At 38.3% G+C, this 23,365-nt stretch overlaps 1 protein-coding gene and 2 long non-coding RNA genes across 3 annotated transcripts in view; 1 reads left to right on the top strand and 2 right to left on the bottom strand.

The window, feature by feature from the left end:
• Window positions 1-4,172: 4,172 nt before the first annotated feature.
• Window positions 4,173-4,898, bottom strand: LOC143708799 (uncharacterized). Its single transcript, XR_013193659.1, has 2 exons — window positions 4,779-4,898; window positions 4,173-4,402 (listed from the first exon to the last, which is right to left on the bottom strand). It is a non-coding gene; the product is annotated as an uncharacterized LOC143708799 (long non-coding RNA).
• arid1ab (AT-rich interactive domain 1Ab) overlaps window positions 4,842-23,365 on the top strand; it is a 122,575-nt gene continuing 104,051 nt past the window's right edge. The window contains exon 1 of the mRNA XM_077200129.1: window positions 4,842-6,051. Within this exon, the coding sequence (XP_077056244.1) occupies window positions 5,161-6,051 (891 nt within the window). The 5' untranslated portion in view covers window positions 4,842-5,160. The remainder of the gene's footprint in view (window positions 6,052-23,365) is intronic.
• Window positions 15,772-20,306, bottom strand: LOC143708798 (uncharacterized). The gene is made up of 3 exons (XR_013193658.1): window positions 20,146-20,306; window positions 16,903-18,953; window positions 15,772-15,913 (listed from the first exon to the last, which is right to left on the bottom strand). It is a non-coding gene; the product is annotated as an uncharacterized LOC143708798 (long non-coding RNA).

The raw sequence follows: 23,365 nt of genomic DNA, 5'->3' as shown, positions 1-23,365 counted from the left end.
CAATGTTTAATTAATTTTAAATGTTATTATCTTTGTAGTTAAAGATGCTGGCTTAGAATTTATGTAAGGTGAAAAATATAAAGCTAACAGACCTTCTCTTAACTCTAATCAGTAGATGATCACAGCTTATCAACAGGTTGTTGTGATAAATAGCTTCCACTTACTATTCCAGTGAGTGTATGTGCTTAATATTTAAATAACGGTGTAAATCTTGCAAATACAGTGTATTTTTGGCCCAGGTTCCTCTTGGATGGGTTCCAGGCTCGTCATCGCGTAGACCGGGGAGAGCCCTCGGCAGCAGACCACAGGTGATGCATCACGCTCAGACTCATGGGTAGGTGGTGGAGGGGGACAGAGTAAACAGTCGTAGATCACAGGCTGTCACAGATGGGCTGTGTCACGGTGCCCATGCAGCGAACTCACAGCCAGAGGCCTGGTGATCTGACTTTGAGAAAGCTTTTAATCTGAGTTTATTAGAAGGGTTTCACAGCAGAAATCAGAGGTAAAGACACATGCCGGTATGCAAAAGCTTCATTTATCCTTTGACAACTATGACTAAGAGAGTAAATGTTAAATCGATGTTGGTGGAAAAATCTCTGATTCATTCTTTTCAAGTGGAGGAGAGCTGGTGGCCAAGCATTTCTGTTGCTATACAACCTGGTCCCTCAGTCTGAAAGCCCAGGACTTGCAGCCAGAGCCAATGTTTCAAAGAAAAGTGGCCCCTAAAGTCAGTGGCATTCAATGAGCCCTGGATCTAAAGGCCTTTGTGCTGGATTCTTAGCATTCAACTTAAATCTTCCGATTACAACTGCCTATCTGCTAATCATGTTCATTCTTTTGTTCATTGGCAAACAACATGTCCATGAACTTAATAAAATAATAATAATAATTATTTTTATCAAAATATAGATTTTAGCCCTCCCTTGCTAAAAAGAAGTATACTTATTATGGAAATAATATTCTTTACAAGAATAAATTTAAATGTGTTTTAAATGCTTTCAGACACTTAATTGAATGTTAACTGCAATTAAATGAAAATGTATTGTAGTTTATATTTATATTAAATGCAGATATTCAAAATTTTAAGAGTTCTTTTGACCTACTTAAGTAGGCTACATATTTGAAGTAGCCTACACTACAATTGCATATTAAATAAAATTATATCCAATAAAATTATGCACACTTCATTTTCTATGTGTATTTTATGTGCTGCAAAAATGGTTTATCTGTATTATAATGACTTTTTTCCCCTTCAGTTCATTTTATATGAGGGCAAACAAAAAAATCTTAAGACTTTAATTAAAGCCAATGTTAATTGATTTTGCAAGCCATTTTTTAAGAATTCGACATATTTATGGCTGCATGCAAGTATGCTAAAACAATGCCTAATTAAAGATGTTCCTATTGGTTAACATCATCCGATAGCCACGTGCCTTATGCGAAAAGGAAAAGTCATATATTCTGATAAAAGATTAAAAATAAAATATATTTTCCCCCCTGTGAATAACATGCACCAATGAATTGTACTCAAGACCAGGGACACACGAATAAGGTCGAATAGGAAAACGAATAGGGTCAATTTTGTATTTCATGTTGACTTTTAAGCACCTATTGCTATAGTAATTTGCTAAAGTAACTGGAAACATGCTTCAAAACAGACATTAAATTGGTTTTAAATGCAAAAAACGCTTGAGAGAGTTCCCAACCCCCTCTGCTGCCTGCATGTCTACATTCTACCCGCACAACACTCGCAATTCTGCTGATATAGTCAGCGACTGACCCCCCTCCTCCTCGACACACACTCACGCGCATTCGCACCGAGCACACACACACTCACACAAACATGCGCACAAACGCTTTTATAAAATATTTTGAGTCTATTTTACTTTATAACAGTAACAACTTGTTTATGAGCACTGACACGGGTCAGGCTACCTGGCGTCTTTCGCTGGCGCAGGTTGGTTTTGCATTTGCATTGCAAGCCGCTGTGCGTGTTCGCTGCCCATCCCCCACAGCCAGATAGCAAAGTTCTGCTGCTTTTGCAAGCACAGAGCCAGCCGCTGCTGCGAGAAGCGAGAGAGAGAGAGAGAGAGAGAGAGAGAGAGAGAGAGAGAGAGAGAGAGAGAGAGAGAGAGAGGCAGAGGCAGAGGCAGACAGGCAGAGAGAATGAGAGGGGGTGGGGAGAGAGCAGCAGTGTTTGAGTGGGGGAAAGAGCATGGCTGTTTCCATTTGGTTATTTACTTTGCCCTGCCTGTCTCTAAGCTCTCTGGTATCTCTTTACCAAACCAAGTCTATGTTTCGCTGTAGAATTTGGTGTGCCAGATTTGATTGCTGCGGCCTACGCAGTTTTTTTTCTCTCCCTTTCTCAATGGCTTGCGCTGCATTTCACTTTTTTTTCATTTTCACTTCCTGCTCTCGGTCCATCCCCCATCCTCTTTCCCTTTCCACCCCTCTCTCTCTCTTTCTCTGAACACATGCGCACATACACATTAGTACACAGGCTGTAATTTCATGCTGTCCTCTGCACAGATCAAACATAATGCTGCTGCAATAAACCTTCTCGTTTGCTGTCTGAAATATACAAGAACAAACTTGGTTCTAAACACTTGTTTATATTTTGTATAGTGTTGTACATCTCATGTTATAATACTGTAAATATAATGTAACTATTAAAGTATTATTTTTTGTACAATTGTATTTATTCCTTTCTTAGCGGTGCCCACCAAAGCACAATATGAACAATCCCTTAATCTAAGCATTAAAGTGTGAAATGTTTTATGGTAAAATACTTTGTCCTGTTCCAGCTTAATATGGTGAGACGTGTATGATTTCCCTGAAAAGTGTAAACAACGTGGCACTGTCTGTCCTCTCAATGTTGTTATTAACTAAAATTAAATATCATTTATATTAACTAGGCTATTAAATATATTTTTGTGAAGATGAAATGAAATTAAAATATAAATATAAATATTAAATGAACAAATTAGATGAACTGAAAAAATAACTTAATATTAAATAAAAATTTGAAATGTTGCTTATATGTGTTATAAATGTTATTTCTAAAAGAATTTTTCTGAAGTAGGGCCACTTAAATTAAAACTGAATAAAAATATAAATGAAAGCTAAATAAATATGTAAAGAAACAAATAAAGATATATTAACAAAATAACGTAAGAAAATTACAAAATAAAAATAAAAACAGAAGCTAATTCAAAATATGAGTAAATACTATAGTATTATATAAATAATACTAAAAAATTCAGTGGTATCAGGACAAACCCAACACAGTAATATGACTTCAACCAATGGTGTGAGTTTGGGGTGGGATAATCCTTTTGGCTGACCAATGGCTGATGGGAGGAGTGTTCATGAAACCTGTTTGAAAACAGTCATTATTCTTGAACATTCTGTTTGGTGACAGGAGTGACACCGAAATGACACGCTTCCCCTTTAGAGATGGGTGCATAAGTCACACAATTTTGTTATGGACGTGAATGAGATTCGGATTGAGAAAAAGTGTGCTAATCACAGTCTGTGATGATGCGGTTCCACTTTTATAAACATCACAAATCTAGTAAAGTTTTTCATATTTTCATTAAAAAAATTTTTTTTTTACATTTATTACGCTATTTATTGTGTTATATTACCTTGTTAGTAAATGTAAAAATGAATTAACACTTCTGTGAAGGTTTTTCTAATAAAATGGCTGAGGGAGTGATGGCAAATTTGACAACTTTCTCTCTTCTAATCAACTTTCTTTTTTCCGCTCTTTTGGAAAGTCGTGGAAACTCTATTACAGATCTTTCACTTTTGCTATTGGAGCAAATGGAAATACAAAAATGATATTTGCTGTCGTCTCCCGTTTGCCGCTATAGGCCTAGAAGTTTACCCAATAATAATGACTTCCGCTTCTGATAACCCCGGAAATGTGAAATGGGTCCATCACCCAGCAACCCCTCAGCAAAGCACTCAACACCATAGCAACTGCATAGCAACTACACTGGCAACTGCATAGCATCCTGGAATCCCTAACATTGTGGCAGTGAGTTTTTCATGGGCACATTTTTTTTTAAAATTGGCGTGAAACGGAAGTTGAGATAGTCTTTTCTTCCGTATTGTGACGTATATCTGAGTGAACCGACGTCTTTTTGAACAAGAAATAATGTAAACTCTTCTTTTCTCATTTGTATTCTGATGCCACTGAACATATTGCTAATACATTGTGTATACTATATACAAAGTGGTATGTCATAAACATGTCATATCTGTATGTTTTGCAAGAAAAGAAAAGTAAAAACAACAACAACAACAACAAGAAATAGTGTAGGGCAGACTTGATTTTGTCAATGGGGAATTGTCCCGCCCTTGTTCCAGTAAACACATCATCCGAGAAGAGATGTTGCTGCAAGAGAGAGGGTAGCCTAAGTTATTTTGGTTAACGATTATGATCTGAATAATGAATAAAAACATATTATATATATATATATATATATATATATATATATATAGTTATTATATTTATAACAAATACTGCAATATTCCATAAAAAATAGGATTTTTTTTATTTGGATTTCATGGTGATGTTAAGTAAAAATTATTTAAAAGAGTTTAAATTTTTCATTGCACTCCACCTAACAACAACAACAACCACTCTAGATTTATTTAATACAATACTCACAATACAATCTCTATTTTATGTATTATTTCATAATAAAACCAAAGCTCACACGTATTTTGTGTTCATTCCACGAACTGGAGCCAGAACTATGTGAAAGTACCTGATGACATACTTCTCTCTCTCGCTCCGGATCCGCATAGTGGTCCATGACGCATTTTGCATGTGACCGCGCGCTTCGGTAAAATGGCTGTGTCTCGCAGAGCCTCGTGCTGGTTTGATCGGTTTCTCTCTCTCGCTCTCGTTCTGTAAGAGGCCCCCCCTTCACATACACTCACACACACATTTGTGTCGGTTAAATTCATTCCCGGGACCTTTATTTATATTTTCCAAGAAACTTTTTATACTCGAGTCGCATTCGGGAGAGAAGACCGAATTCGGTCTGAAAGTCGAAGGAATGATACGGGACACGGGCACGTCTTTATAAGAGCGTTGTATTTATATTCAAAGTGACTCGCGGTGAAAGAGAGGGAGAGAGAGAGATCATGGCCGCTCAGGTCGCCACTCTCAACACTAGCCCGCCCGTCGAACTTAAAAAGCCGGAGCGGGAGCCGCAGGACGAGTCGGTGCTCGGAGATAAGCAGCAGGAAAGCAAGGAGCCGCGCTCCGACGGCGGATCCCCGGGCCAGAAGGAACTACAAGACGGGGCCGATGTGGGAAATGCTGCTGGGGGAGGAGGAGGAGCAGGAGGAGACCCTGACATGAAGAACGGCAACGGGAACCCGTCCAGGGTGAACAATAACAATAGCCAGAATGATTCCGAAGGAAACAACCACCCCGGCATGGCTCCCCACCACACGGGCGCCTTCCCCCCACCTCCATACAGCCTCAACCAGCACTACAACCGGGCCCCTTTTCATCAACATGGCGGACAACAAAGCCCTGGCATGGCAGGGCCGGCGGTGATGGACTCATACCCACCCAATTCGCACGAACACGGTTACCCGAACCACTTCAACAACTACAGCCCCTTCCCAAACCGGACTCCGTACCAGCAGGGCCAAGGCTACGGCATGAATTCCCCGCGAAACAGTCAGCAGCCGACGACCGGGGGGCAGCCAGGCAAGCAACCGCCGCCAGGAGGAACTACTACTACTACTGCTGCTGCTGCTTCCTACAACAACCAGAGGTATAACATGGGAACCCCTCAGCCCACGTCCACCCCAACGTTGAACCAGCTTCTGACTTCTCCAAGCTCCACGAGGAGCTACCAAAACTACCCGGCCAATGAGTATAGCGGCCAGGACGGGGCTACCAAAGGACCGGGGGACATCAGTAGTCAGTACGGTGGCGGCCATCCGGCCTGGCAACAAAGAAGCCATCACCCTCCTCCAATGAGCCCGGGAAGCACTGGACAAGCCCTCAACAGGACCCAGGTAAACTTTGCTTAACTCGCTTGGCTAACGTTAGAGCTGTGTGCGTCGGCACGAGTCTGCTATTGTTTTTTCCAAGGTGCGTCCCAATTCGCGTACGTAGACAATGTATGCCGTTTTGTATTATACACAGTATGAATAGTGTTCACTGAAAAATCTAAAAAGAACAAGTGCATTTTATATACCCGGATGATGCACTCATTTCACCGAAAATATTGAAGTGTGGAAGGCTGGACACCTCATGCACTCAACGGTCGCAGCTTTCCTTACTTAGCGGAGGTGGAGGGGCTTTCAGACTACTGCATGACAAAATAACCGTATAAAATTCATACAATAGACGGTTGAGTACATAGTGTATAGTATGACATTTGGGACACAACTTCAGTCTGCTCTAAAATGGCTGCCTCTGTTTTTCCAGCGAACTCAGTCCATGTAAGCAGGTTTTATTGTACTGTATTTCTGTCCCTTGTTGACTCGTTTTGGGTTGGTTGTGCGAGACAGATGTCCAGAGCTCGGACAGGGCTGATGGGGGCTCAAGTTTGCATGTTGACATTGAAGTAATGCTAATTTTTGAGGCAGGGCTCGCTGCGTGCATGCAGCAAAAAGTCCAGCTTCGTGTAAGCCAAGATTCACATAATTTGATAATACGGTAGTTTTGTCGGGAAAGTTTTGAATGAATGTTGTTTGTTCGGTTTATTCTGTTAAGATATGCGAGTTCGTTAACGGCTCGTTCATTAGCCCCCAGACTATCAGAGTAATTGCTAGTTAAAAACCGATGCTAAACACATATTTTCAGTCCGAATATATCACAATTCGTGGGGTAAAAGTGAACATTAACGCCGCGTTAACAGTTAAGATCGGTTTGATTTGAAACGCGTCGCGTTTGGGAGTGTTTTGAAGCGTTTTTTGGGCCGTACGTGTGTGTAAACAGGCTGAGTGATGTGAATAAGTGCAGCGGGCTGCTTTGCTTTGGGATTTGAATTATGGAGGTAAAATCCTTCTGTCAAAGGCAGAAGACAGTTGGTCTTAGGTTGACACGCGAGCTCAAATCTGATTGGCTGCCTCTTCTCCTGCGCCTGGCCATTTATAATTGCATCTAATGCAGCAAAGAGCCCCGCAAAAGAGCTGCTCTACTTACTCTCACGGTGTGCATTGGGCGCCTTTTAAAGCGTTTTTACGTTTTAAATGTATGCAACTTGATTAATAACATACTTTTTTTCATTTTGAGTCACTTTTGCATTGAAACCGGATAATTTCATACTGGTATTTCATTTATGTAGCATTTCATAAACAGGTCATTCATGCACAAATCTGGTTTGTTTTTAACAATCATGATTAAGGGATTTTGCAACTTTGCTTTACATTGTGTGCAGTGTAGAGCACATTTTAGTGATGTACATTGGTTTTGCAGGGTCTGCAATGTCCAATGTTCAGAGGTATTTCATAAAAAGGTTATTTACTAGGTTACATTATGAGCATATTGTGGTATTTTAATGAGAACATTAACATCATAAGGTCTCAATTCTTTGTTCATTTAAGAATCTTGATTGCCTATCTGAATCTCTTTTGATGTGAAACTTAATTCTTCTGAATTACATGCATTTTAATGTTAACCTCTTTCATGCATACTATTTTTCTTTGCATGTCATGAAATGTTCATTAGCAGCAGTGTATTATTATTAGAGATTAGCAGAATTTTATCATACATTTCAGGTTCAACTCATTATATAGGCTAAGTGTGTCCTATACACAGTGTGTCCCTGATCCCGGTGCAGGTAATATTGAAAGTAGCATGCTTCTTCAGACTCAATGTGTTTCTGTGTTTACATGCTGTGTAGGTGTTAGCCAAGTGTCACTGCTGTTATACTACCATCCTGTCCTCATTGTCAAACTCTGTCTTTCTTGAACACTGACATTCATGCTGTTCTGAGATAATGTTTTTTGAATAAGATAAAAATGCTTGAAGACTTGATCGTGTATTCTCTGTGGAAGTAAAGTGTTTTAAGACCCTCAGCCAGTGCAATACATTTTTAGTCCGTCTACTACATAAGCTTTATGGGAAGACAAGAATATTTTTCCTTAATTAAATGGTATATTCTCCTCTGGAGTGTTTTAATTTTCAGATGAGAGTTTGTGGTGATTCTTTCTGTTAATCAGACCGGATGAAGCGACATTGTCTCTCTTTAGATAAACAACAGGTGATTTAGTGTTGATGTGACTCACGAATGCACAGAAACTTATTTCTGAGTTTGATCGTACTCGCTGTATAGTTTTTAGATTTGAACATTTCTTTTGTGAGCAAATTTTGTGTAGGTAGCTGAAGACATTGTTAAATGAATAGATATTTTATAATATTTGTTATCTAATGAATATTTAATATGTTGAAAACTGAATGGGCTCTTTGTGGAGTTCTGTATGTGCTGGACCTTTTTGGACCTACAGTAGTTAGATACAGATGTGCATAAAAATTGTACAAAGATTACTACATTTCTTATTTGTGTATTTTAAGTTCTAATTTGTGGTCTAGCCAGATAAATTGTGCAATGTTAAAGGTTTTGAGACTGCAGATTAGCATGAATGATGCAATATGTAAATCTATGTGTGATATGTTTCCATTAAGTTTTTTTGATTCATTTAACACTATTTATTAATTTGACCATATATATACCCCAATTTTGCAGATTAGATAAATTATTAATAAATGTAATATTTTTTTTTTCCAGAGACTTCTGTGAATGTTTTGAGTGATTCATGTGGATTCTTGACAGAGTTTCTAATTTATTAATGGAAATGGACAGTCTCAATAGATTAATGGAAATTAATCTCTGCCATCAACTAGGGGTGTCGAAATTAATCGTTTCTACGATGCATCGCGATGCAGACGAGGACGATTCGGTTATCGGTTCAGTAATAGACCATAACCGGTTACAATGTACTGACGCTTTTCTGACGTCATTTGTCACGCATGTGCTTTGTCGTGATACCATACACTGGCAGAGGGAGGCGAGATGTGTGCGCATAATTAAAAATGCTCCAGCTACTTTAAAAGCCTACATCTGGACACATTTCGGCTTTTATGAACTACCTGGTAAGCACGACCTGGAGAAGACATGCGCTGTGTGCGCTCATGTCACGCACAAATAGAATAGGCAGGAGGTAATAGCTATATTAACTTGATAAACAATGTTAGCCGTGTTCACCCCGAGCTGTTGCGCCTGGCAGAGCCAGACTGCTTTAGAGTAAGAGAATGAGCTTCAACGTCACCCGAATCCGCAGCCAAAACAAATAATCCACCCGCCTCAATATTGTTCTCTGATTTAAGTATTCGCTGCCAGCCGATGGTGAAATTACAATTATTCTGTGTTACGGGTGATTATAAATGATCGTCATCTTCAACAGTGAACTCTCGACGGTTGATGCGCGCGCCTCTAATGGTGACATATACAATGATGAATGAGCGCTGCTTTTAAATAAACATTTCTTTAAAACAAAATTGATTTGATAAAATTTTATTTTCTTAATGGCATAAACAGGCCTTTTGAAATTCAAACTTGAATGTCACTGTTTCTGTCACTGCGACTTCTCAAACAGACAAACACACACGCACGTGCACGGATCACTTTTAAAGTAAATTTGAAAATTGAGGATGCGGTGCATCGAAATGCGTTGTGATACCGAATTGAACTGAATCGATGACATGATAATCGTAACCGAACCGTGAGACCAGTGTAGGTTCACAGCCCTACTATCAACATGGTACTAGGGTTGTCACAGTACCAAATTTCAGTAGTCTGTGCCAATGCCAGTCAAATTTCACGGTTCTTGGTAGGGCTGGGTGGTGATATAACGATATCATTACCACGGTATAAAATGTCTCGTTAGAGATTTTGCTATATCGTGTACGTCCCGGTATGCAAATAGCACTAATGACACTTCAGAGTGATGGAATGCGTGAATGAGAATATAAAGAGTGTGCTTGATGTTGCAAAGAGTAGAGACAGAAAGTAACTTTAGGGCAAATTTGTATGGAAAACCACAACTCCCAAAATGCACCACATTACACAGCTCCGCAAGCCACTCCCACTAATCCAGAACAACGCCTATGAGGTATCCGCCTATCAGATTCAGAGAAAGCACTCTTCCATGTTTAAAATTCATTCCACAGAAAAAATATCTAATTTGTTGCCGAATTCATTATTTATTTAGAAATGGTTAAAGGGTCATTCCACCGGTGGAGACATGAATATGTATTGAAAGTGGTTCATATTTAGTAGAATAGTATCATAAATTTCTAATTTAGGACATTCTTGGCCAATAAAAGGCAGAAAATGACTTTTTAGTGCTTGTGGATTGTAGACAACAATCCCCATAGTGCATTGCAATGCTCAGCTCTGCAGACCACTCCCACTACAGTAGCTAGTTTAACTGCAAGATATTTGTGCAATGAACCTGCAGCGTTAGCGTGTTAACAAAATGAAAATAAACTTAATTTACAGAAAGACGACAATTTGACCCTGTAGGCTTTGGCTGACGTTGCCAGTTGAACTTAGGTGTTCTAAAGGAGGTCTCCAGGACGCCGCTATCCATATGGGGTGTGAAACTTGGGTGAGCAACAACACACGTCCGTGTCATCCTCCGATTCCGTAGCACCGCTGGAATTCTCGGCAGCAGACAGACTCTTGTTCTGTGTCCATTGGCGTACAGTGAGAGCACAGGCACCACCAATCTGCCCCAGCTCGAGCCATTGCGGGCTCCTCGTCCGCGGCAAGCAGATCGTCTGCATCGGCTGTGGTGACAGCAGCTTCAGCCGCCTGCAGTTCCTCCATAGCCCTCAGCTGCTCGTCGCTATTCTGTGGCTCATAAAGGTAGCCACGAACATCCGTTTCTACCATAACTTTGTCAAAATCCAGATCCTCCATAATCCATCCGCCTGTGTATTCAGTACCTTCGGCCATATTTTCAAAAAGTTTCTCTCCCGGTGAAATCAAACGCACTGGCACTGATCTGATAGGTCTGTTGGCGCATTAGGTCCAACCCCCTATGGGGGGGTTTGAAAGGGTGGGAACTAGTGCTTGTAGTCTTCACAGAAATCCCCCCCCTTTACACTTCCTCCTACAATGACGTAAAATGAAGATTTTTGCATCATTGTAGGAGGAAGTGAAAAAGGTAAATAGAGGATTTCTCTCGTCTCAGGGGAAAATGAAAGAGTGTTGCACGACCATTCAATAGTATGACTGGATTTCTAACAATGGAAATCTTAATGCAAATGGTTGGAGTGACCCTTTAAATATTGTCTACGAGACATTGAGCACACAGTTAGCGATGCATGGTCTTTGTGCTTAGCGTGACACGTTGCTATAAGAATATAATAGAATATAAACACTAACTTTACAGTCAGACGTCCGTTTGTCCATGCAGGCTTTGTCTGTCGTTTCCAGTTCACCTGTGGGATTCTGAAGTATGTCTCCAGGACGCCGCTGTCCATATGCGGTGCGAAACTCGGATGGTTCACTACACAAACGTCCTTGCCCGCTTCAGAGATTTCGTCCAGCAGAAATTGGCATCTTTGAATAAATATCAGCTAGTGTTTGTAGTCTTAACCCTTATACAAAGAAATTGGACTTCCTGCTTTTTATGACGCAAAATGGCGATTTTTACGTCATAAAAAGCAGGAAGTGGAACACTTAAATCCTTACTTCTCCCATCTCAGGGAAAAATAAGGGAATAAAAATCCATGACCATTCAAAAATATGTCTGGGTTTCTAAAATACAAAGATTAATGCAAATGGGTGAAGTGTCCCTTTAATGTTAATCAAACAATCAAACAATAGAGAAAATAACTTGCTGCTCTTGACTAAATAACTTGTTTTAGCTAAGAATAAATGTATATTGAATTCACACAGTGAAGACTGCAATATTTTATTTTTTACATTACATTTCTGTACTAATTCTAACTGTTAAATAAACCTATTGTACCTGATAAAAATGGTTTAATTCATGTTTTTTATATTGTTTGTCCTATCGTTTGTAATTTGCTGCTTTTTTCTTATTTTTAATAAAACAAATGAGATAAAATAACACAAAATTACTATATCGTAATATCGAATACAATTTCTCATATCGTGAAATAAGAATTTATTCGTCACCCACCCTTAGTTCTGGGTAGTGATTTCGTTACCAAAACTAACACTGTTGTAACCATTTTGTTTTAAGTTTTTTTTAAAACGTAATATGTTTTTACTGAAAATAGAAAGTATTCATTGAATGAAATTAGTAAATTTTTAATACTATTAATTATTATAAGTAAATGCATTAAAACATTACCAATTTGCCTTCAAATATTGTTCAGTTAAATTTTTCCTGGGACAAAAAGGGTCTTTCGAGACCAGTACTGAAAGAAAGAAATAGTTTGTAATATTAACTTGTCCTATTTATTCATGAATAAAAAAATTAATCAATGTCAGGACACATCATAAAACATTTACGTTGTCTGTAGAAAGTCAATGAGTGACTGATTTGAAAAGTAAGTCACAAAAACACTCGTTTTAGAGCGTCAAAACAGGAGCGTTTTAAAGCAGCCAGCTATCAGCAGGGAAACCAGTAGCCTACTTCAAAACGGCAGGTATCGTCACATTTATATGATAAAATTAATCTTTGGTAGGGACGAAGATTCATTTTTGGGCAGTCGCCAAAATATTTATATTACAGGGAAAAACCCTGATTGCATACTTTATACGGCTGGGTACCGAGTTCGATACTTTTTAGGAACCGACCGAATTGCCTCGATACTATCGAGTATCGAAAAATGATACGTTGTTCTGTTCCAGATTTCGATACCTAAGGAGTTAACTCGTCAACGTCAGTGCTCAAACAAATACATATGAAATGCACACACACGCAAACTCTACACAAACAAGACGCGCTGAACTCTCCGCGAACATACTCATGAGGCGTGCACGCCCAAACTCTCCACGCGCATACTTATGAGACGCGAGCGCACACACACAAACTCGCGCACATACTCAATGACACTCGAGCTCACACACACAAACTCTCCGCGCACATATTCATATGAGACGCGAGCACACACACATAATACCTTAAAGATGTGGAAAAGTCGATCAAAAGTGTGGGTACATTTCTCCAGGCTCGATGCCAACAGCGCGCGATGCAGTATTTGCGGTAAAATAATTGCTGCAAAGACCGGTATACCACGACAAATATGATGAAGACCTTGACAGTGCACGGAGTAAACATAAAAGTTGCTCCGTCTTCGACTGGTAAATGAAGAGATACCTTGTTGATCACTCTGACAGTGTTTATATTGCAATAAATAATAACCTACTGAATGTAGCCTACACTGCCGTTCAAAAATGAGTTGGTTAGTCAGAACTTTTTTCAGTAAGAAATAGGATGCATTAAAGTTATCAAAGGTGACATTAAAACATGTGTAATGTTACAAAATATTTAGTTTTTAAATAAATGCTGTTCTTTAGATTTTTTTATTCATCAAAGAATCATGAAAAAATTTATCACTTTTTTGTTCCTTTGTGCTTTTTTTGTTCCTTTTTGCACTGGCTAAAAGGAGCATGAGTCAAACTGAAAAAATAAAACTAAAGTTTTTCTGAGGTAATGTGTTATGTAATCTTGTTCAAATGGATTTCATAAAATTGGTATCGAAAAAAGTATCTTTAGGAACCAGTATCGAAACTGAGGTATCGAAATTGGCACCGGATCGAAAGATTTTGAACAAGCCCTAATACTTTAAGACTTAATGCACAGATCTATTTTGACTCATCATATTTTTTGTCCTGTCCATTTTTCAAACATCAAACATTGTCAAACGAACTCTGGCGTATTGAGCGGATTCCAACTAACTTAAATGCCTCTGATTGGCCATTGCATTCACGTGCTAAACAAAATTGTCTGGGATTGGTTGCAATCAACGCTGCAAAAAATTGTAAATAGAAAAATTTCATGCTATTCAACAAGCACCCACACAAATAAGCACGACAGCGTTTGAAAGCAACTGGCCAGCAGCAGGTACTGGATTGACCCAGTGCTGCAGAGAGGCTGGTACCGTTACGTTTTTAAAATTGAAGTATCGATTTGGCACTGAAGTACCGGTACTTTTGACAACCATACATGTACTGGGGTGTGAACGAATGTTCACATTTTCGAATATTTGATCTGCAATGATTATTCGAAAAATAAAATACTATTCTAATTTTACTACGTTGCTCTGCTGGCCGTAAATGCAGTGAATCCATGATAAATCCCAAGCGCTAACTCACAGTTATAATCAAATGCACTGGGTGGCGCTGTGGAGCGTGTTAACAAGTTGTTTGTATTTTATCAGATAAATGTTGTCGTCTGCCTTGCAAAGTTTGGAATTAATTGAAAATTATGTAAATGATCTAACAAAATGGAATTGCTTTTGATCACAAATTAATGAATGAATCTGAGTTATAATATCATCACTACAATGAGAAATCACATGAAATCCAAACACCAGTAGCCTAGTTCAGGAAATACAGCTGTCCATCACTGCATTCACGACTGGGGGCAGGCTAACCTGGTAACGAGTGCCGAGATAACTTATCTGATAGTAAAATGATTTTGAGGTATATACTTTGTTTCGTTGAGGGAGACAGGTAAGAACAAAAAACGCAAAGTGCTGTTAGAAACTTCGCTTAGCAGCACACCGTTATTGTCTCTGCAACGTCTGTCAGTGCACCGCATTTTCTCACTCAAGCATGTGGATATTGTTTTTCTCAACATAAACGTGAAACTAGCTATATAAACGATAATCTTATGCTGTTGACTCGAGTGTATTTGTATGTTCTGTACGATAAGTGGCACAGTCTGCTTTATTGGGCCTTTTTTTTCCGTTCACGCTGCTTGAGCTTAAATGCTTTTGTTCTTTATACATTTCGTTTACACATTGTTTAATGTTTTTTTTTTACTAAAAGAAAACTTGAACATGTATTGTAAGCTTGTTGTGTATATTGCCTAATCGTAATCTTTTTCAGAAATGGTGACAAAAAAATCCCCAACAACATATTTTTCGGTAAACATCATTTAATAAACGAATATTCGATTTTTATGAGCCCGAATATTCGAATGTAATATTTTTGAAAAATGCCCATCCCTAATGTGCTGAATGATTTATATTTACATGGTAGTCCAATATTCTCCAAAGGATGCTTTTGGTTTACTATGAATATGGGTCTATTTGAATATTAACTGGATGCCCTTTGAACTGTTCTAAGACTAGCCTTTCTAACCCAGACCTTGGCATTGACCCTTCAGTCTGCCCTGAGAGCAAAGCGAATCTGTTTAAGAGGGAGAATCTTGTCCCAGCATCCTCCGAATGAAGGGCATGGTCACCGTTGCCTACGGGGTAATGAGTGAACGGTTGCTGCCACAGCACACTGTCTGCACTGCTGAGTAATGAATCTCCACATGCTGCCTCACTGTGAGTGAGTGTGAGTGAGTGTGTGTGTGTGTCACAGATACTTAGGGAAACAGAGCCGGGAGGGGGGTGTTTTTGTGAATGATCCTTTGCTGCCTGCCGGTGACAGCTGTGCGCCTGTGAATGTGGGTGGGTGTGTGTGCATGCACATGTTAGCGGACGCTGGGAGAAGCACTCTGACCGGCTCATGCTTCATGCGCCACCAGCGATACGTCTATCTTTGCAGGAGTGTTTAGGTTGACCACAAATTGGCCTCTTTTATGCTTGCTTTACCCACGCAAAAGCAATCATGTAGGCCTCAAACTGTTCTGCACATCACGTCCATTCCTCATGTTTCTCTCTCTTTTTTTTATTTTTATTTGCTCACACTTTATGCTAGTTTAAATGCTACTATACACTAGACCAGGGGTCTCCAACACGTCGTTCGCGAGCTACCAGTAGCTCGTGGCCTGATTGGAGGTAGCTCGCCAAGGGGCCGTTCACATATCGCGTCTTTTGCGCGCTCAAGTTCGTTATTTCAAATGTAGGAAGCTCATAATTGAAGCGACGCGCTCATTTTTTCCAGGTGCAGTGAGATGAAAAAATGCATTAGCTAAAACTTCTTTGTCATTGTAGAGAGCACAGTGCATGGTTGCATAGCAACGACAGACGCCACGGGAAAACCGGACCGAATTTTACTATTAATAATAAAAGAAAAGCTAATGTGCATTGTATAAGTCAGTAATTTATCTTTTTTGACTATTTCTTTTTATAAAAATGATTAAAAGGCTGAAATATGCAAGGTTTCTTTTTATACATCTTTTTTGTCAAAACTTTATTTGAACTTGTAGGCTGCATACTAGTAGATAATGTCCAGTACTCCTTTAAAATCTGGCCATCATTTTTAATGTTGTTATTTTAATGTTCATGTAAACAAAAAGTGCATATTAATGCTAATTATATTTTTCATTTGCTGGTTTTCGACATACAACTTAGTGTATTGATTTTATTGTGTAGTATTAGTACTTTTTGAACAGGATTCTGTGATAACCGTGATCATTTTGGTCACTATAATCATGAAATGAAATTTCCATGCCATTTCATCTCTAGTTAAGATGCACTATAAAATCAACTATGATTATGTTTTGTTTTTACAGTATAATATGCAAAGTACAATTTTCTTTAGAAAAATGTATCTCTGATTCTGTTCTTTTCTCTGACATTTAAGGGTGACATATATGGGCCTACAAAAACACTTTTAAAGGTCCAAAACAGTTTAGATAGTTGTTAATATGAGAGTTATGAGACATTATTTAAGAGATTAAAGTATTGTATTACATGAGCTCTCGGCCACTATCTTTTTTAAAAAAGTAGCTCTCAAATGAAAAAAGGTTGGAGACCCCTGCACTAGACGTATCAGAGCTTGCTGGTGTGATTGGGAAGTAGGTAAGGTGATTTTTGAAAGTAAGCATACGTTTTAGATACAAACATTCCGTTAGGATGTGCAAAAAATATACTTTCAAAATGGGCTAGTCACTGGATTGCCTAAACGAATAGTTGATTAATTGGTCTTATTTATGCTGGCTTCACTTGACCCGGACTACACACATTATTGTGGTAGTTTTTACAGTGCAAACTTAGTGGATCTCAGTCCTGGCCATGGAGGATGCCTGCTCTGCACATTTTGGATGTCCTCGTGTGCAAGTCTGGTACCTCTACTTATGGGCTGGGTAGAGTTGCACCAGCCATTCTTCATTCGTAAGTTCTTACTTAAACTGGAACATAAATTCCAGACTATAGGCTAAGTATATACTAGTTAGTTTGTTACTATCTCAACTTTTTTTCTGCACTATTCGTTCTTAAAACACAACTTGTCCAGTACATGTAAAATCTTACTAAATTAATGTGTAGTCACATAATGACATTTACCTGCATGATGAATTATTAATGATAAATAATTGGTAGGTTCAATGTACTTATTGTGTTTTATTGCAAAACACTTCTGCTCCTATTGAGGTGGGATACGGTTAAGGGTAGAAGCAGGTTTGGTGGTATGGTTAACATAAATTACATGTTGGAAGGGTGGTCTGTTGTAAAGATCTTTCAGTTTTATTTTCAATTTCAGTGTGTTTGATTTAGTCTTTCTCAAAAGAAACCGAAAGCTTGTGAATTTACTCTCAACGCAGCAAGTGGCAGACGCTGAAAACACTGAACACTGTGTGTGTGTTTGTGTATCAGATGAAACGACGCCGTTCATTCAAACAGACACATGCGGAAATCACTTAAGCGACATGCACTGACTGGCTGTTGTCACTTTTATTTTCACTGTGTGATAGGCTGTTAGACTAATCCATATCACGTAAAAATGTTCTTATGAGCTTATCGTTATCAGCATAAAATGTATCACAATTTCGATATGATATAATTTATTGCCCACTGACCAGCCCTGCTTGCATCTATCACTTTTTCCCCCTTACTTTATTTGTTGGTTCTTTATTGCAATGTATCTTTGTTTGTTTCTTTCCTCTTTCCCTTCCATTCTTCTTCTTCAGAAGTTCTGCATGTTCGTACAATGAGAAATAGACTTGGACGCATGTCTTAGAGCCACCTTGGCACAAACAATTGCTTGAAATAGTGTACTAATCATTTGCCATAGCATACTTTTGATGATGAGGTCTTCCCTTTCTCCTCTGTGATTGGGGAAATGTCACATTTAAGCAGTTCCACAGGGCTGTTTGGAAATGTGAGGGTAATGTATTTTCTTTTGACATTTACTTTTAAAATGTAGCAGATTAGCATAGTAATTTCCTTCTTCAAACTTATGGTCCTGGAGTCTGCAGGCTTCATTTACATGACACATATATGTGTGTGTTATGTGGAGAACCGAACACCATTAACCTTTTACGGGCTTCTAGAGTCTGCAACATAAATCACACTAAACCCTAGTGATATCAGACCACAACGTCAGTGAGAAATGTGGTTTCATACCCTTATTTGCCTGTATGCAGTTTGGGTTATATCGAAATTAAGGGTGTCACGATTTCGATTTTAAATAGATCGAAATTAATTCACAATCTCAAAAATCGAAATAAAAAATGGAATGGAAAGGTCGATGCTGCCACGCCCCCATGTCGCGCCCGTGATGGAAAGTTCGGATCGTTTTACTGACTCTATTGTTCAATCTCGTTCATCAAAATTAACTAATCTTTTTTTCTAGTCATTTCAGGGGCTTTAAATGTTATGCTTTGACAGGCAAATTCCCCGAACACATCCACCTACGCAATCTTGATCATATTCTGAATTAAGAAATCATTATAATGAATAATAATCAAAACTGACTTTTTGTTCAGTGCTGAATTCTGTAAGCTGGCAAATCCTCTAATTCTAACAAACAAAGTGTAGGCTATATATTATGAAAGATTCATTGTGCAGTCAGCTTCATTGATAATAACTAGGGCTGCAACTAACGATTATTTTTTAACGATAATCGATTAATCGGACGATTATTTTTTCGATTAATCGATTAATCGGATAGAAATTAAATTAGATTTTTTTTTATTATAACTAAATAAAACCGTAAATCAGGGTATTTATGTGTAAAAGTGTACTTTAAAAAGTGCAAAAGCCACACATTGAGTTTTACTAATATCAATATTTGCATTGTTTTTAATGATAATTGCTGATGGCAAGTTGACAAACATGATTATTGTTAAAAAAATGATATCCAACATATTATGTTTTAACACAATTTTTGTTAAAACAAATTTACACAGACATGTTGTTCAGATGTGAATATCTGAACTAAAAACAAACTAAAAACATCTAAAATATATAATTCATTTAATTTTTATTTAAAATTAATTATATATAAGGAATATAAGGATAAAGAATATAATATATATTATATATAATATATAAAAGAATAATATAAGGATAATGATTAAATGATGATTAAATAAATATAGAAAGACTGAAAACAATTGTGTGAATGTAGAGCCGCAGTAGATCGCGTTTGAAAAACAATTAAAACTTAGTAGACAAATGCTATAAAAAGAGAACGGAATGGAGGTAACGTTACCCAGCAAGCTAACAGGCTTGAGTAAAGGACAGGAGAAATTATGCATTAGTGCACAAGCATTCGCTGAAAACCACTGAGTACAGTGACTAAAAAACAATATTTTACTGCTGCTGTTATTAACTGCCTTTATATTTAGTGCTTCGCTTTGTAAAGACCGTTTTAATTTAACCTATTTCTGCGGTAGCGCTATTTTAATCCATCACTTACGTTGCGAGCGAACTGATTGCGCAACCTGATGCTCGAGACAAAATACAGACATCCCAAGATCCCGGAAGTCCCGGGAGTCTCCCGCATATTGATTGCGGCTCCCTGATGCCCGCGAATTAGTTCAAACTCCCGAAATCTAGAGCGCGCATGCGAGACAGAAGAGACTGCTCCAAACCGTGTAGCGCGCGCGCTCGGCAGAGCGCCTGAGGGAGAGAGACCTTGCGTGTGTGTGCGTACCAGTAAACGCTCCCCGTGACGTAAGCAGACCAACTAATCGATAATGACATTCGTTGACAACGATTTTCATAATCGATTATAATCGATTTTATCGATTAGTTGTTGCAGCCCTAATAATAACAGAGATGTGTGAGATTGCGATGAACTGATGTCAGCTTTTTAGGAGCAACAGCAACCTTTGCTTTAAAAAAAAAAAAAAAAGTAAAAATCGAGAATCGAATCAAACCGTGACCCTAGACTCGAAAATGTAATCGAATCGAGGATTTGGAGAATCGTGACACCCCTAATCTAAATAATGCATGCCTGAATACTGTAGTTGTTTGAACTGCAATCTGAAATATTTTTACTGCTATTGAGCACTTAACCGTACTTGTAGATGGCTCAAGTGGCTTTTACTGCCCTTTTATTTGTCGTCTGTCAGTGCTGAATGTCATTCTCGGCCCACACTCTTGTTTTGAGTGAACTGTAAAAAGGCCTAGGCCTATACAAATAATCTGTAGGATTTTTGACTCCCTGTTTGAGAAAACACTCTTGGGCGGCCGTTAAAATAGTTAAGACAAATTAACACAAATTAAGACATACTGTAACTTGAGTCTTATATCTTTTTAATGATGTATAGTTTGTCAAGGTAATAACATTATTATATAAAAATCGCCAGTAGGTCGTGGCGGTAACTCATTGTCTTTATGTGTGAGTCATCGAGTCATTCATTGAATCTCACGATTCGTTCAAAGCCACAGATTTTTTTATATTATATATAAGTGCCGGTAATGACGGTATTGAAACTGATACCGTTGCTATTTTAAGACCCCGCGGTATACGATATTACCGTAATACCGCCGAACCCTACCGCGTAGCATTTTTTGCAAGTAACTTCGTCGCCCTTTCTGTCGAAATGGTCCCACACAGTAGCTACTTCTTTTCGCTTGCTTCATTTTGCTTGCTCGGCGAAATATGTCTTTAGGCACGTGTGGTTGCGCGTGTCGACGCACCCCGTGATTTAACAAATATAGGCTATACTATTTGTTTTTTTGTTGCAGCAAACAAACAAAAAAGCTAAAAACCATTTAACTGATAGTATTAATTGGTATTTTTTTTTACTTTCTGTAAAGTATCTGATAGTTTTACAAAACTTTCAAACTACTGTTATGAGCACTAGTTCCATGCTCACATCTTCCATGTCTTACTATTTGTTGCTCTGTTTTGACTTATATATACTCTTATTCATTCAACATAATACCTTATCTCAATTAAATGTACTGAAATTAATGTATATGTGACACAAAAAGGCTGTTTATTATTTATGTTTTGACAGCCAAACAGAATTTACCCAATTTGAAAGAACTTTAGCGCTTAAAGGGGCAGATGACAAAACTGCAGCGTGTGCTTTTGATAAACAGAACATTATCATGTGTTGTTGTGGAAGGAAACCGTAATCGTTATCATTATTGATATCATTCTTGGTGTAAGCGGTCCTTTATTATCAGCATTAATTTTTATTATTTATTTATTATAAATTATATAGTGAATTTCCAGGTTTCCCAGTAGCGAAAATAGCTATATTTGTGATATTGATAAAATTACTCATACCACTCCTTGTACATATGTGAAATGCTGGATGTGAATATCAGCAGGTCAGTTAACATCTCTGTATTGCTTTAGTTTTTTCCTTTGCTCCATTTCTTCTGACTTCTTCAGAATAGGTGGAGAAACATTAGGGGTGTTGAGTTTATCTGCAAATGTGGCAGTTGTTGACTGTTAAAGTCACTAATAATTCCTCCTTACCTTGTCGCTACTGGTGGTAGTTTTCTTAATTTATAGCTTTGATATTACTCAACCCAGTGAGGTGTAATTGAAAATTGAAGGAGTACAGCTTTCTCCTACAATGAGTCCTTTACTCAACAAATGAAGGGAATTTTCTGTTTAAATTGCTGTTAAGAAGATGGGACTTGTCTAAGTGCAGTGTTTCCCCTACAATGTATTCAGCAGCGGCGCAGCGCCGCCGCTGGATTTTCAGCGCCGCTGCAAAATCTTTCCATGATCAGCAATATCACGACATTCACTTCATTCACTTACACACCTAAAAACACTGTCATGGCGACCGGCGGCACTGCATGCGGTGGCTCTGAATCCCCTTGTTAACAAGGAGGAAAGAGCCACATATGGAAATATTTTCGATTAGACTAATGTCACGTTGCCATAAGGGGCCGTTCACATAGCACGTTTTTTTGCGCGTGCAAATTTCAAATGCGGCCGGCGCGGTCGTTTTTTCAAGCGCGCCTCTGTTCATGGTTGCATAGCAACGACAGACGCCACGGGAGAGCAAGCGCTTGTGGAAAGGAGAAAGCGGTACGAACTGCGCTCTCCATGAAGACGAGCAAGTATCACCTACAGCTCATAGTCCTGATAGTTAACGATAAATCATATTTAATTTTTCAGATGAGTCTACTAAACTTGTTGTTGTCCTTCAGAAATCATTCTAATATGATGATACGTGATGCTCTTTTTTTTTTTTTTTTAAAGATTCTTTGATTAATAAAGTTAAAAAGAACATCATGTAATAATATTTCACTATATTAGGCTACTGTTTTTTCTGTATTTTTGATTAAATAAATGCAGGCTAGATGAGCATAAGACTTCTTGCAAAAACGAAAAATACCCCCACAATATCATTCAATTACCAAAGAGCCTTAGAGATCTTCTATAAAAAGCCAAGAAAAATTAAGTGCTCACAGATTGGGTGTGGCCTTTCCCATTAAGATAAAATTTTCAATAAATTGTAAATAATCTTTTTCTGGGTTGTGCCGTTTCATTTTTCCCCTAAACAATTTCTAACAAGCTGATAAATGAACACAAAAGAAAACATGAACAATCCTGTCTAAAATTATAAAATGAAGGTTTCTGTTTGTGACTGCAGTTCAAGGTACGTGCTGCACTAATCATGCCTTGAATCAGTTGATGGTATGTCATATTTGTTTTTCTCAAAATGTCCATTTCTATTCACCAAACTTGCCAGAAGTCATGGTTTAAGGGGTTATTTTAAAAAAAAAATCTTCCAGGGTGCATGCCCCCGGACCCCACCACGCGCGGCTTGGTAACAACCTCGGGCACATAACAGCACCGCTGCTGGAAAAATTTGTAGGGGAAACACTGAAGTGAGTACATAATCTCATTTGCAGCCGCACTCCCAATGCGGAGCAAATCAGGGAATATGAGTTGAAAGTAGGGATCAACCAATTATCTGCGCCGATATTAAGCATTTTTAAGGTTATCGGTATCAGCCATTTTCAAAACCGATTTGCCGATAAAATAATTTAATTTTGAAATGCGCTATATGTGGC

This window comes from Siphateles boraxobius, unplaced genomic scaffold (assembly GCF_051911475.1).
Source record: "Siphateles boraxobius isolate OS27281-9 unplaced genomic scaffold, OSU_SipBor_1 43, whole genome shotgun sequence".
Classification (NCBI taxonomy): domain Eukaryota; kingdom Metazoa; phylum Chordata; class Actinopteri; order Cypriniformes; family Leuciscidae; genus Siphateles; species Siphateles boraxobius.
This window is presented reverse-complemented; position numbering and strand designations above follow the sequence as displayed.